The sequence below is a fragment of the Chelonoidis abingdonii genome, chromosome 11 (genome assembly GCF_003597395.2).
Source record: "Chelonoidis abingdonii isolate Lonesome George chromosome 11, CheloAbing_2.0, whole genome shotgun sequence".
NCBI classification, from domain to species: domain Eukaryota; kingdom Metazoa; phylum Chordata; order Testudines; family Testudinidae; genus Chelonoidis; species Chelonoidis abingdonii.
The window spans coordinates 39628087-39639436 of NC_133779.1; the positions used below are offsets into that span (position 1 = coordinate 39628087).

Genomic DNA, 11350 nt, shown 5'->3' on the forward strand with positions numbered 1-11350 from the left:
GCCTGAGTGTCTCAAGTTAAGCACCCAATCAAGGGGTCTGATTTGCAAAGCTACCGCGCACCTGTAGCACCCATAGACTTCACTGGGGTTGTGGATACTTGGCACCTCTGCCAATCAGGTCACTTACACAGTTAAACCTCGATGGAGGAGGCCTAGTCTTAGACATCCAAGATTGACATAAGCCCATCCTGCCTGCATTAGAGATCCCTGGGGAGCTGCCGCTTGCACTCCTCCTCCTCACGTTGCTGGGCACTAGCTGTGCCCATCCCCAGAAGTGGCTGCATTTCAGTGGGGCTTTGCTGCCGGAGTGCAGTGCAGGGAGGGGTGCTGGGTGGGTTATTCTGACCCTTCCCCCCACGCTCTACAAAAGAGGAGGGCGAGCAGCAGATGTGGGAGGATGGAAGGAATGAGCAGGACCTTTGGGATGTGCCCAGGGGATTCCCAGGATGGGGTTAGGGGCCTTATCAGGGGGGTTAGGGTCCCTTCCCCACACCCTAGAGATAGAAGGGAAATCAGCTTCTCTATAAGGGCCAGAGATAATAGAGATGAAGGAGACCCTAGAACGGCTCTTCCATCCCCTTTGCCCACTGCCCTACACGCTGTTCTCCAGCCCAGCTGCACACGGCCCTGATGTGGGGGCTCCTACCCCTGACGAGACGACCCCCCCCAGCCACCGAGCCCAGCGTCAGGAAGTGCTTCGATCAATCCCAACCCAAACCCGGGATCACAGCAAGATCTGGACATCAGACGGATCCACGCCAGCAAGATTGTGCAGGGGAGTCCAAGCCAGCCCTGGGCCTAGGGCTGCCCCCTGGGCACACCTAGTTCCAGAGGGGGGGTGCTAGGCTCCCCCATGGTGCATGGACATGCAAGTGGGGCGCTCAAGAGTGCAACAAGGGGCAGGCGGGAGGGTTTGTCTACACCAGGAAATTCCAAAGTGGAATAAATATCCCAGAATAGAGTCACTTATACTATGGAACCGTGGCCACAGTTTCTCCATGGAGACAAACCTTAAGGGTCAAGGGGGAAGAAGAACTCCCCAAAAAAGATCCCCCCCAAATGGCCTCAGAGAAAGTTTCTTACCATCCTCCCAGCTGACCACCCTGTCTCCACAGTCCTGGGGCCACCGCCCCTTGCAGAGGGGACCCTGGGAGAGTAGAAACAAGCAGCGCAGAGCGTCTCCTTGCTGGCGTGAGCATCGTTACAGCTGGACTCGTCCCATGGCGCCCTCCTTACCTGGGCATCTCACAGGACTTTCGCTCAGCCATGAAGCCATGACTGTGGAAGGGACCAGTCCAGCCCCACCGAAACACAGCCAGCTCTGGGGTGGAGCAAGGCAGCTGGTGAACAGCTGCACTGCAAAGCTACAGAACAGTGGGGTGGTGGCACACAGAGGAGGAGGCTGCACGCAGTGGCAGTGCCATGGGGGTGGGGAGGCGTGTCGGGTACAGAATAGACCTGGCAGCATTATCCCAGCTGTGAGCTTTTGCACAAACGCTTGCCGCACGGGGCCAGGGATCTGTTGTTCTCAGCCGGAGTTACAGGCTACTTCCACAACGCGAAGTTTAATCCTTGCAAATACAGCCCCGGACAGGGGCAGAGGAGGCCTGGGGGTTCTATCCCCACCTCTGCCACCAATTCTGGATGTGGCCATGGGCAAGACGCTCGCTCTTTGTATACTTCCGTTTTCTCACCTGTCTTTCTCCCTTCCTTTGTCCATCTAGGCCATGAGGGGAGGGGCTGGCTGGGCCTGTGCATCACCAGCACAACAGGGTCCTGATTTCTACCAGCGCCTCTGGGCACCATTGTAACAGACAAGGGCTATTTACATGGCAGGCCTTGCTCCAGGAGGGGGCATTGGTCACCCCAGTGCTTCCCCGTCACTCTGCTCCATTGTGATGTATCCCTCCCCACGCCCACGTGTCCCCAGACCCCTGGTCTGGCTGGGTCACGGATCTTCCATGTTTCTCTGGCTAAAGGCCTCTGCAGGGGCGGGGGCAGATATCAGGCTGTTTCCTCTCTTACCATAACCCCCCCTCACCTTCAATGTGTGACATCACAACCGTCACCGCAGTAACCAGCCATGATGCCACCCCTCCCAGGACTCCAGGTGAGAGCCAGGCAAACCAGCTCTGAAACCCAGCTGCTGCTAAGGCCAGGGCTGGAGGCGCAGCTGCTCTGCCAAATCTGGATTCCTCTTTAACAGCTCTGCCGGCCCCTCCTCTCTGCCCGCCCCCAAGTTGTGGAGTCTTGAGTCCAGATCTTGGGTGTCCAATCGGCAGGCGAAGGGGAGAGCAAGCCCCCTTCCTGCATTATAAGAGGTTTGCAAGTGCTCTGCCTTGAGTGCAGGGAGTGGAGCAGGGACACAGAGCCCGGGGAAGAGGGCCTGGGAGAGGGCCTGGGGAGTTGCAGAAGCAGTGGGCCATGGGGAGGATGGAGCATTCAGCCAGCAGGAGGGCCCAGGAAGGCAACCTGAGCTACTTGCTAGAGGATCCAGGCACCGGGACGCTGTACAGGAGGGGCCAGCTCTTGGGAAAGGTACCTTTTTTATTTGCTTTCAAACGGTTCTAGGAAGCCAATTCCCCCCAGGGCTGTCAGGGGGCAGAGTCTGACAGCAGCTGTGTGTGTGCATCTGATGGAGACAGTGCGACTTCTGTGCTTCTCTAGCAGCTGCCACCGGACGCTGGCAATGGATTAAACTCATTCAGTCCCCCCGCCCCCCGTGAAGTAGGTAAGTCATTGTGGTCTTCAGTTTAGATGGGGAAACTGAGGCACAGGGGGGAAGGACAATTTGCCCAAGGTCATCTAATCAGTGACAGAGCTGGGCATAGAACCCAGGAGTCCTGATGCCTACCCTCTTCCCGTTGGATCCACTAGACACCATTCCCTTCTGAGAGCTGGGATTAAAATCCAGCGCCTCCCCCCCAAGCACTGCTCTCACTAGACCCCAGCTCCAAGCTGCAGCAGGCCACGGGCTGATTCAGGAGAATCTCTGCTGATTCTAGGGATCAGGATGTACGACGTTAGCCAAAGCCCGTGGGGTGCACTCGCTGCAAAAGCAGCAGTTGATTAGCAGCAGGCCGCGCTCACAGCGGGGCCCTGCCAGACGTGCCCTCGCTCCTCTGAGGTTCTGGAAGCCGCTTACCAGGGAGAAGTTACAACTCATGAATGAGTCGTCGGGGGCTCTTCCTCCTGGATGCAAAGAGAACACTGAGCTACCCCGCTCCTTACCCTCCCTAATACCCCGGGCCCGATCCTCCATCGCACTGTGCCATCACTTACACCAGTGCAAATGCGACCCAGTCAGGGGCAGCTGTTTACACCTACTTTGCCCTGATGCCAGTGACCTGGGAATCCAGGGATCAAAGGCGCTTGGCCCCAGGACTTCCTGCTGCGGCCAGCTCCCGACAAGTCTGCCAAGGGAAGCCCCAAGCACATAAAGTTACCCTGGACAGAGCAGCCTAATGCACTGGTTAGGGCCCTGCTCCATGCTGTCGCTGCAGGTCCTGGGTGCCGGAGGCTGGGATGGCTCAGGGCAGAGTGCCCAGCCCGGCTCAATGCCACTCTGCTGCGGGCCCAGCCAGGGGCCCACTAGCCCACGCCCAGAAAGCAGGGCTTGCTCCCCACTGTCGCTGCTGCATCCCACTCCCCGCAGACAAGGCCTCGGTCTCACAGCCCCTGTGATGGGGAAACTGAGGCACCGTGAGGGGTTAGCCATCCAGTGATGCTGCAGACTCTTATAGTGGAGGTGCTAAAGGTGGAAACTATGTATTTGGGTTGTCACTACTACTTCAAGCCGGGGGGAGGGGGTTGAGACAGCCTTCCCCCTAGCACCCTGAATTCTAGCACCTAGAGACCTGTCTGTCTCATTCCCCGTCTCTGTTCATAGCGTAACATCCTGTGCTGACCTCACTGCGCTACCAGACAGTGGTGAGGCAGGAACTGGATCACAGGGAGAGGTAGTCTGCGTCGTCGCTGCGGGTTGGGGTGTAGCTGTGGCCAGGAGAGGGGTGGGTGGGGAAGCTGTTGGGGTGTAGCTGTTGCCAAACAGAGGAGGGAAGAGGCCCTTGGCCCAGGTTAAGTAGCTTTGCATTCTGGCCTTGAACCTGGAGCCAAACATCGAGGGGAAGCAGAGCCCGGTGGCGAATGGGCAATTTGTTGTGGAAATTGCTGCGCTCTCCTTTGGGAAACTGAGGCACAGAGGCAAAGCAACTCGCCCGTCAGCTGCTGCTGCACCTGCAGCAGGGTGACTTTGTCTCTTTCCAGAGAGCTGCGTTGGCAGGCAGGAGCGGCCACGTCAGGAAGCAGGAGAGACCCATCTACCATGCAAAGCTGCCCACAACACGTACTCTCCCTGCCGGAAAGGCAGGGGCCTTGTGCAGCATGTGAGGCTCAGCATGGGCCCTGCTGCCTAGTGGTTTGAGCCAGCAATGGGGCCTCAGGGCTCTGGAACTAAGGGGAGCAGGCTTTAGGAGTTAAAGCAGGGTTTGGGACGTCCTATCTCTGGGAGGTGAGCCCAGCCTAGGACTCCTGGGTTCCAGTCCTGCTGCTGTCACTGACCTGCCACGGGACGTTGGACCAGGCACAGCTATTTTCTCCCGCTGCAAAGCAAGGAACAGCCCCCTTAGGGTGAGCCTGAGCCCCTCAAATGGAAGGGCCAAGGGTCATCATTGGAGGCACCGTCAAGGTGGGAACGACCCTCCCCGGTTGCCCAGCCCCCATGGCTTTTTCCCAGGGAAGCTCCCCCCGATACAAGTCCCCACAGGGCCGGGGGAGCAGGATGCAGCCCCATGTTACCAGAATCCTCACGGCTCCTCTTTGTGTGCAGGGGGCTTTCGGCCGGTGCTACAAGTTCACGGACACGTCCACCGGCAAAATCTACGCTATCAAGATTGTCCCCCAGTCCCGCATCTCCCGGCTGGAGAGCAGGGGGAAGGTGAGCCAGGGGTTACTCACGGTGGGTGGGGAGGCATCTGGCACTGGCCAGAGAGAGGAGGGGTCTGGCCGGGTGAGTCTAGAGGTCATGCCCCCTCCCCCTCTTATCATCCCCCCAGAGGAGCAATTGGCTGCAGCTGGGCCCTGTTCTGCCTTCTCCCAGCTGGGCTGCCTGTGCTGGGGCAGATACCCATGAACTAAGGGGAAGGTTAACCCTTTCCTTGCCAGCACCTGGGGCTCATCTATACCCCTCCCCCCGCCAAGCCCCTTCCCTTCTTTACAAGGGATTCCCAGGCCCCCTCACCCCATACCTCAATCTTGGGGCAGGGGTGGGGGTTAAACCCCAGGGCAAGCAAAGAAGCCCCCCTCCCTCCGCAGACCTCCACATTCCTGTCACCCAGCCCCCTCGCTGAGACATGGTCTCTGAGGATCACAGAGCAAACCACGGACCGTGCACCGATGCGCAGCAGCCTCAAATGTCAGCGCAGGGTGAGACCATGTCTCATTCCTACACGTAGGGACACCATTGCTCCTGAGCACTGAAGATTGAGATTCCACGACAGAACCAGCTGCATTTCAGTGGCAGAGGCATGATTTCCCTTGCGCACGTCTGCCAACGCCCTCTTACCCGAGAGACGTGTCAGATCTCGTTAATGTCTCAGTCTTGCTGTCATTTTACTAGCTCACGTTGGCATCAGCCAAAAAGCATGAATGCTGTGAGGTAGCTGGGTTCTGACTCTAATGAAAGGGCCAGTGGTGGGTCGGTATGCACAGCTGCCACCTACAGGCTAGGATCCTAACTGCATAGCTGTGTTTCATAGGCCCTATACTGCTAGCAGCTAATGGGGTTTCTCCTATTGCTCCAGTAGCAGAATGATCTGAATTCTATCCCTACTGCTGTCATAAAGTTCCCAGGGGCTGTGAGTGCAATGCTGACAACTGTGAAACTCCTAGCTGGGTGCAAGGACCCAGCATGCGCGGCCCCCGCTGGGGAGCAGTGTGTGTGTGTGTGTTTTCCACAGCGCTGTATGATTCTAGCTGACTCCAGCACTTCGGGCTCGTGATTCGTTTCGCTTGCTAGTTGTGTGCGTGTCTGCAATTCTTCTCCCGCAGGTTGAGAGGGAAATCGAGCTGCACAGCCACCTGAGCCATCAGCACGTTGTGGGCTTCCACCGGCACTTTGCTGACCGAGACAACATCTACATGATCCTGGAGTACTGCAGCCACAAGGTGAGCCGAGCTGAGCCAAGGTGCTGGGCCCTGGATCTCATTAGGGAAGGGAGCCAAGCCCTGTTCAAAGAAATACCTAGACTCAGAACCTCCAAGGCGTTTGCACTCAACTTCTGTTGAAATCCAGGGAAGTTCGGAGCCCACACGCATTTGGGGCCATAATAACTTGGGCACCTCTCCTGGATCTTTTCCAATCCTCTGGGGTCTGCAAATCTGGCTTGAAAATATGAGATCGGCCTTTATCTGGCTTGCAACACATCACGAGAGGCCTGTTTGACTAGCACTGGGAGATCAGGGAGCAGATATGGTGCTGGGATCCTGGAGATCTGGGTTCTGGTCCCTCCCTGCCTGTGATCCACTGGATGTGACCTCAAGTGAGTCACTTTCCCCTCCCTCTCTCCCTCCCATTCTTTGTCTCCTTTCGACTCAGAGCAATTCGGGGTGGGGTCTGTCTCACCTGGCCCACGGGGGCTCTGATCTCAGCCAGGGCTCCTGGGCATTACTATAATCCAGACTAATGGTAGGTAGCCCTTAGGCTGCTCTAAATTACACTGGGGCAGCGGAAGATTTCCTGGGAGCAGCAGAGTCGTCACTCCAAACACAGCGCTCGATCTGGCTGATTGAAAGGGACAGACGGGTTTGTTTTTCAGGCTGACTCTTTAGTTAACTAAGTGAAGGGGTGGGGCAGATTTCGGAGGCGATACTAGAGTAACTAACCTGCCTCCAGCAGCTCCACTGAACCTCCCACAAGCGGAGATGGGCTGGAAATGTGGAAGTCAGGCCCAGATGTCGAGGGTCAGAGGAAGGGGGGATGGGTTTGACTCAAGCCCCTCTGCCCCCTCCCTGATCCAATCTATCCCCAAAAGGCGAGGTTGGGGGTTACCAGCACCATGGACCGTGCCGCTGAGAGGAGGCCTGTGTGCTGTGCTGGACCAGATCTGTCACTGATCTGCTTTTCTCTGCCCATCCCCAGTCCCTTGCCCACATCCTGAAGGCCAGGAAAACTCTGACGGAGCCAGAGGTCCGATATTACCTGAGGCAGATCATTGCTGGGCTGCGCTACCTCCACCAGCAGGGCATCATCCACCGCGACCTCAAGCTGAGTATGTGGCTCGGGCCTGAGGCTGGCTGGAGCACAGGGTGACGCCAGGAGGAGGGGGGATCTCCAAAGGGTGCAGGGGAGAGACCTTGCGAGTGATGCATCGCCAGCTTACAGAGCGCCCTCTGATGCCGAGCAGGTGCCCATGGGAAAGCGGCTGGCAGAGGGAACTGGATTCCACCTCACCCCTCCAGAGTCCTCGCCTAATGAATGGACGTGCTAGGGGACTTGGCTGCGGTGGGGAAGGCACCCTATGGGGACAGGAGGACAGTACTGTCTACTAGTTACAGCCAGGGCGTGGGAATCAGGACTCCTGGGTTCTATGCTTGGGAGGTGCAATGGATTGGAGTGTGGGGAGGCCGGGGGGGTTGGAACTCCTGGGTCTTCTTTCCAACTCTGAGGCCTGTGGAGCAGGTGGCTGGTGCCAGGACTCTCGGGTTCTGGTCTCAGCTCTGGGAGGGCAGCCCTACAGGTTGGGGGAGCGGAGGGAAGGGGCTGGGAGTTGGGGCACCTGGGTCTTCTCTCCAGCCATGAGAAGTGTTGAGCTGGTTCTGGGGTGCCAGGACTCCTGGGTCTGGTCCTGGTTCTGGGATTCTGGTCCAAGAGGTGGGGGGAACAGAGGAACAGTGGTGGCTGGGAGTCAGGACTCCTGGGTTCTTTTTCTAACTGTACTTGAGGCAGGTCACATCCTTCTCCTTCCTCTCAGCTCCCCTACTGTGTGTGGCATGGGGAGATGGGACTGAACTCCCAGACGGCTCAGACCCTTGGATGGATTGATCTGTGCCCCACAGCAATGCAGCACCATCTTCCTGGGGACCCTTTCAATGCTTGAAGCCCTGAGCAGCAATGAAGGAGTTAATCGCCCCTGTGCCCTTCACCTTGGCCTCTGAGACCCCACCCCAAGGAGGCTGGGGGCTGCAGAGGGGTTATAAATACCCCAGCAACGCGTCTGGCCGTCTGGCTTGTTGCTAGTAAATGCCACCAGCGTGACTTCATGCTTCTGAATGCGAGCCCGGGAGCCAGCGCTCCATGTAGGGGCTGCCCCGTGGAGGGGGAGATACGTGGGGACCCCAAGGTGGGGCCTCTCTCCCTGACACGCTTACAGCTTCCCCCTGCCAAGCAACCTCTGGGCTGGGGAGGGCCTCCGTCCTGCCTGTGATTTATTGCTCCCCTGGGGTGCACACAAAGCCGCCAGGACTACTGAGGAGGCCCCATCCAGAGCCATGGGCTACTCCCGTCTCCACAGCTGTTTGAGCAGCTGTATAGAAATATACCAGCACAGACAGCCCTGCATATGCCCTGCTCTGGTGCTAGAATCCATGTTCCCTTCTCCCCGGCAGCATGGTCTAGTGGCTAGAGCCTGGGAGCCAGGACGCCGGTCCCAGCCCTTCTATGGATTCCTTGTGTGAGCTGGAGCCAGCCTCAGTTTCCCCATCTGTAAAGGGGGGTACCACTGGCCCTGGGGCTGGAAAACTGCCTGGAGTGCGCTCAGCGGCTGACCTCTCTTAACCCTACAGGTAACTTCTTCCTCACGAAGAACATGCAGGTGAAGATCGGGGACCTGGGGCTGGCGACAAGAGACGAGCAGGCTGGCCGGAGACTGGGGTGAGTGCTGGCCCAGCTCAGCCTGTGGCCTCGCCGGGGTGCTCTGTGGATTCACCTGCTGTTCCTTTTCCCCCTGCAGTGTGGTGTGTGGGACGCCCAACTACCTGGCCCCCGAGGTGATCGCCAAGAAGGGGCACTCCTTCCAGTCCGACATCTGGGCCCTGGGCTGCATCCTGTGCGTGAGGCGCCAGGCTGCGATTGGGCAAATGCTTCCGAGAGGGGTGGGCAGGGCTGGGTCAGTGGGGAGGGAATGGGATATGAGGCACCGGCTCTGATCCGGCCCCAGGGCGGGGAACAGGCTGGTTCGGTGGGGTAGGGAATGGGGCACTGGCTCTGATCCGGCCCCAGGGCGGGGAACAGGCTGGTTCGGTGGGGTAGGGAATGGGGCACTGGCTCTGATCCGGCCCCAGGGTGGGGAACAGGCTGGTTCGGTGGGGTGGGGAATGGGGCACTGGCTCTGATCTGGCCCCAGGGTGGGGAACAGGCTGGTTCGGTGGGGTGGGGAATGGGGCACTGGCTCTGATCCGGCACCAGGGTGGGGAACAGGCTGGTTCAGTGGGGTGGGGAATGGGGCATGGAGCCGTTCCCCTCTAGGGAATGCTCTGATTGGCGTTTGTGCCCGCCTTGGTGCACTGGGGAGGCTCTGATTGGCTGCCTTCCCTCGCCCCAGGTACACCGCTCTGACAGGCTGCTCCCCCTTTGAGATCACCCACAAGCAGGAGATGTACCAGTGCATCCGGGAGGGCCGGTACTCCACCCCCAACCACCTCTCGCCGGGTGCCAGGAAGCTGATCGGCCGCCTGCTGGCGCCCAGCCCCTCGGAGCGGCCCAGCCTGGAGGAGGTGCTGGAGCACGAGTTCTTCACCCAGGTCTGGGCGCTGCTGGGACGGGCGAGTTGCTCCTGGCGGGCACCAATCCTGGGCTGCGCTGTGACCCCGTGTGCCAGGTCGCTATGCCGCTTGCTCGGATTTAAGGCTGGTAAAGCCAGGCATGATGGCGGGTCATGCACTTGTACCCGCGAACCCCATGTAGGCACCCAGGGTGGGCTTGCACCTGTGCTGCCCTGTCTGAGGAAGAAAGCCACCTCCCCTCGCCCAAAGCCCCCGGAAGAGCCCTTAGCTCAGCTGCAAAGAGCTGTGGCCATGCCTGGTGCAAACCAAAGCAAATGGCATCCAGGCGCGGGCACTGGCAGGTCCTTGTATCCAGCCCCCAACACGGTGCCCCAAGTCCCTGGGCTGGTGCTCCAACCTCTCCAGCCCCTCTGGGTTACTTCCACCATCCCTGGCATCTGGGGCCCCTTCTAGCCCTGGTCCCTGTAGGAACTGTGGGGTCCTTGCCCTGCCTCCCCCGTGGCACCAGCACGTGGTACGGCCAGCAATGGAGTGACCTGGCTTTTGTCTCCCAGGGTTTCACTCCGGACAAACTGCCATCCCGCGCCTGCCACTCAGTGCCCATCTTCTCCCTGCCCAGCCCGATCGGTAACCTCCTGAAGAAGGCGGCCAAGGTGCTGTTCAGGGGGTTGCCGTGCCAGGAGCCCCGGGCAGGTGAGTCAAGCGGCCGTGGCCCCCCGTGCTCTGGCCCGGGCTCGGCAGTGCCTGTGTCACATCACGGCTCTGCTGTGTCTCCATCCAGGTAGCCCAGTGCCCGCCAAGGAGCCGGAGAGGCTGATGAGCCGATCCCAGCAGGCTCAGAACCTGCCCAGCCTGGAGCGGCACAACGAGGTAGGAGGGGTCCGGGGGCAGGAGGGTGAGGGGGGGTCTGCAGTCCCGGCTCTCCCCTCTCACCTGCAGTCCCTGTCTCCCTGCCAGGTGGAAAGAGGCCATGTCCAGGCTGCGCTGTTTGCCGAGGCCCCCAGCATGGTCTCCATCCATCTGCTCATGATGGGAGCCCTCAGGCCCAGCCACCCTGGTGCTGACTGTAAGTGGATGCTGGGGGCTGCGGGTGCCAGGTGGGCCAACAGAGCGCCCCATGCCAGGCAGGCGTCCCGGGGGGCACTGGAGCCCATTGGAGCAGAAATGCGGAGGTGGGGGGGTGACTTTGATAATTACAGCTTGGGAGGGGCGGGGCCGGTAGCCTGGGAAAGACTTTGAAACCATGTTTCCCAGATCGGCCTCCAGCTGTGGGGCCTGGAATTTGGGAGGGTTCTTGGCTGGAGACATCTGGGGCCCGATGCCAGCTGGGAGTGGCATGTGCTGAGCCCCTGCTGGGGATTGGGCCCTGGGGAGCCTCCTGTTGGGCCCCCAGACCAGACACCTCTCAGCCTCCACCTCCCTTGGCCATGGGCTCGGAGCAGCACCCAGTAGGGCTGCTGGGAGCCTGCTGGGCCTACAAGCCCCCTAACCTCCCTAGTGCTGTCAATTGTCTAATCACACAATCCCAAACTCCCTTGCCCCACCCCCTGCCCCGAGGCCCCGCCCCATTCACTCCAGCCCCCCTCCCTTGCTGTCCCACAGCTTCACTCACTTTCATTGGGCTGGGGCA

At 59.6% G+C, this 11350-nt stretch overlaps 1 protein-coding gene across 1 annotated transcript in view; it reads left to right on the plus strand.

The window, feature by feature from the left end:
* Positions 1-2424: 2424 nt before the first annotated feature.
* The window catches only part of PLK5 (polo like kinase 5 (inactive)), a 13543-nt gene continuing 4617 nt past the window's right edge, over positions 2425-11350 (plus strand). Inside the window, exons 1-10 of the mRNA XM_032763772.1 lie at positions 2425-2538; positions 4829-4936; positions 6049-6165; positions 7139-7268; positions 8782-8869; positions 8949-9044; positions 9540-9738; positions 10275-10413; positions 10502-10590; positions 10678-10786. Coding sequence (XP_032619663.1) covers positions 2425-2538; positions 4829-4936; positions 6049-6165; positions 7139-7268; positions 8782-8869; positions 8949-9044; positions 9540-9738; positions 10275-10413; positions 10502-10590; positions 10678-10786 — 1189 coding nt within the window. The remainder of the gene's footprint in view (positions 2539-4828; positions 4937-6048; positions 6166-7138; positions 7269-8781; positions 8870-8948; positions 9045-9539; positions 9739-10274; positions 10414-10501; positions 10591-10677; positions 10787-11350) is intronic.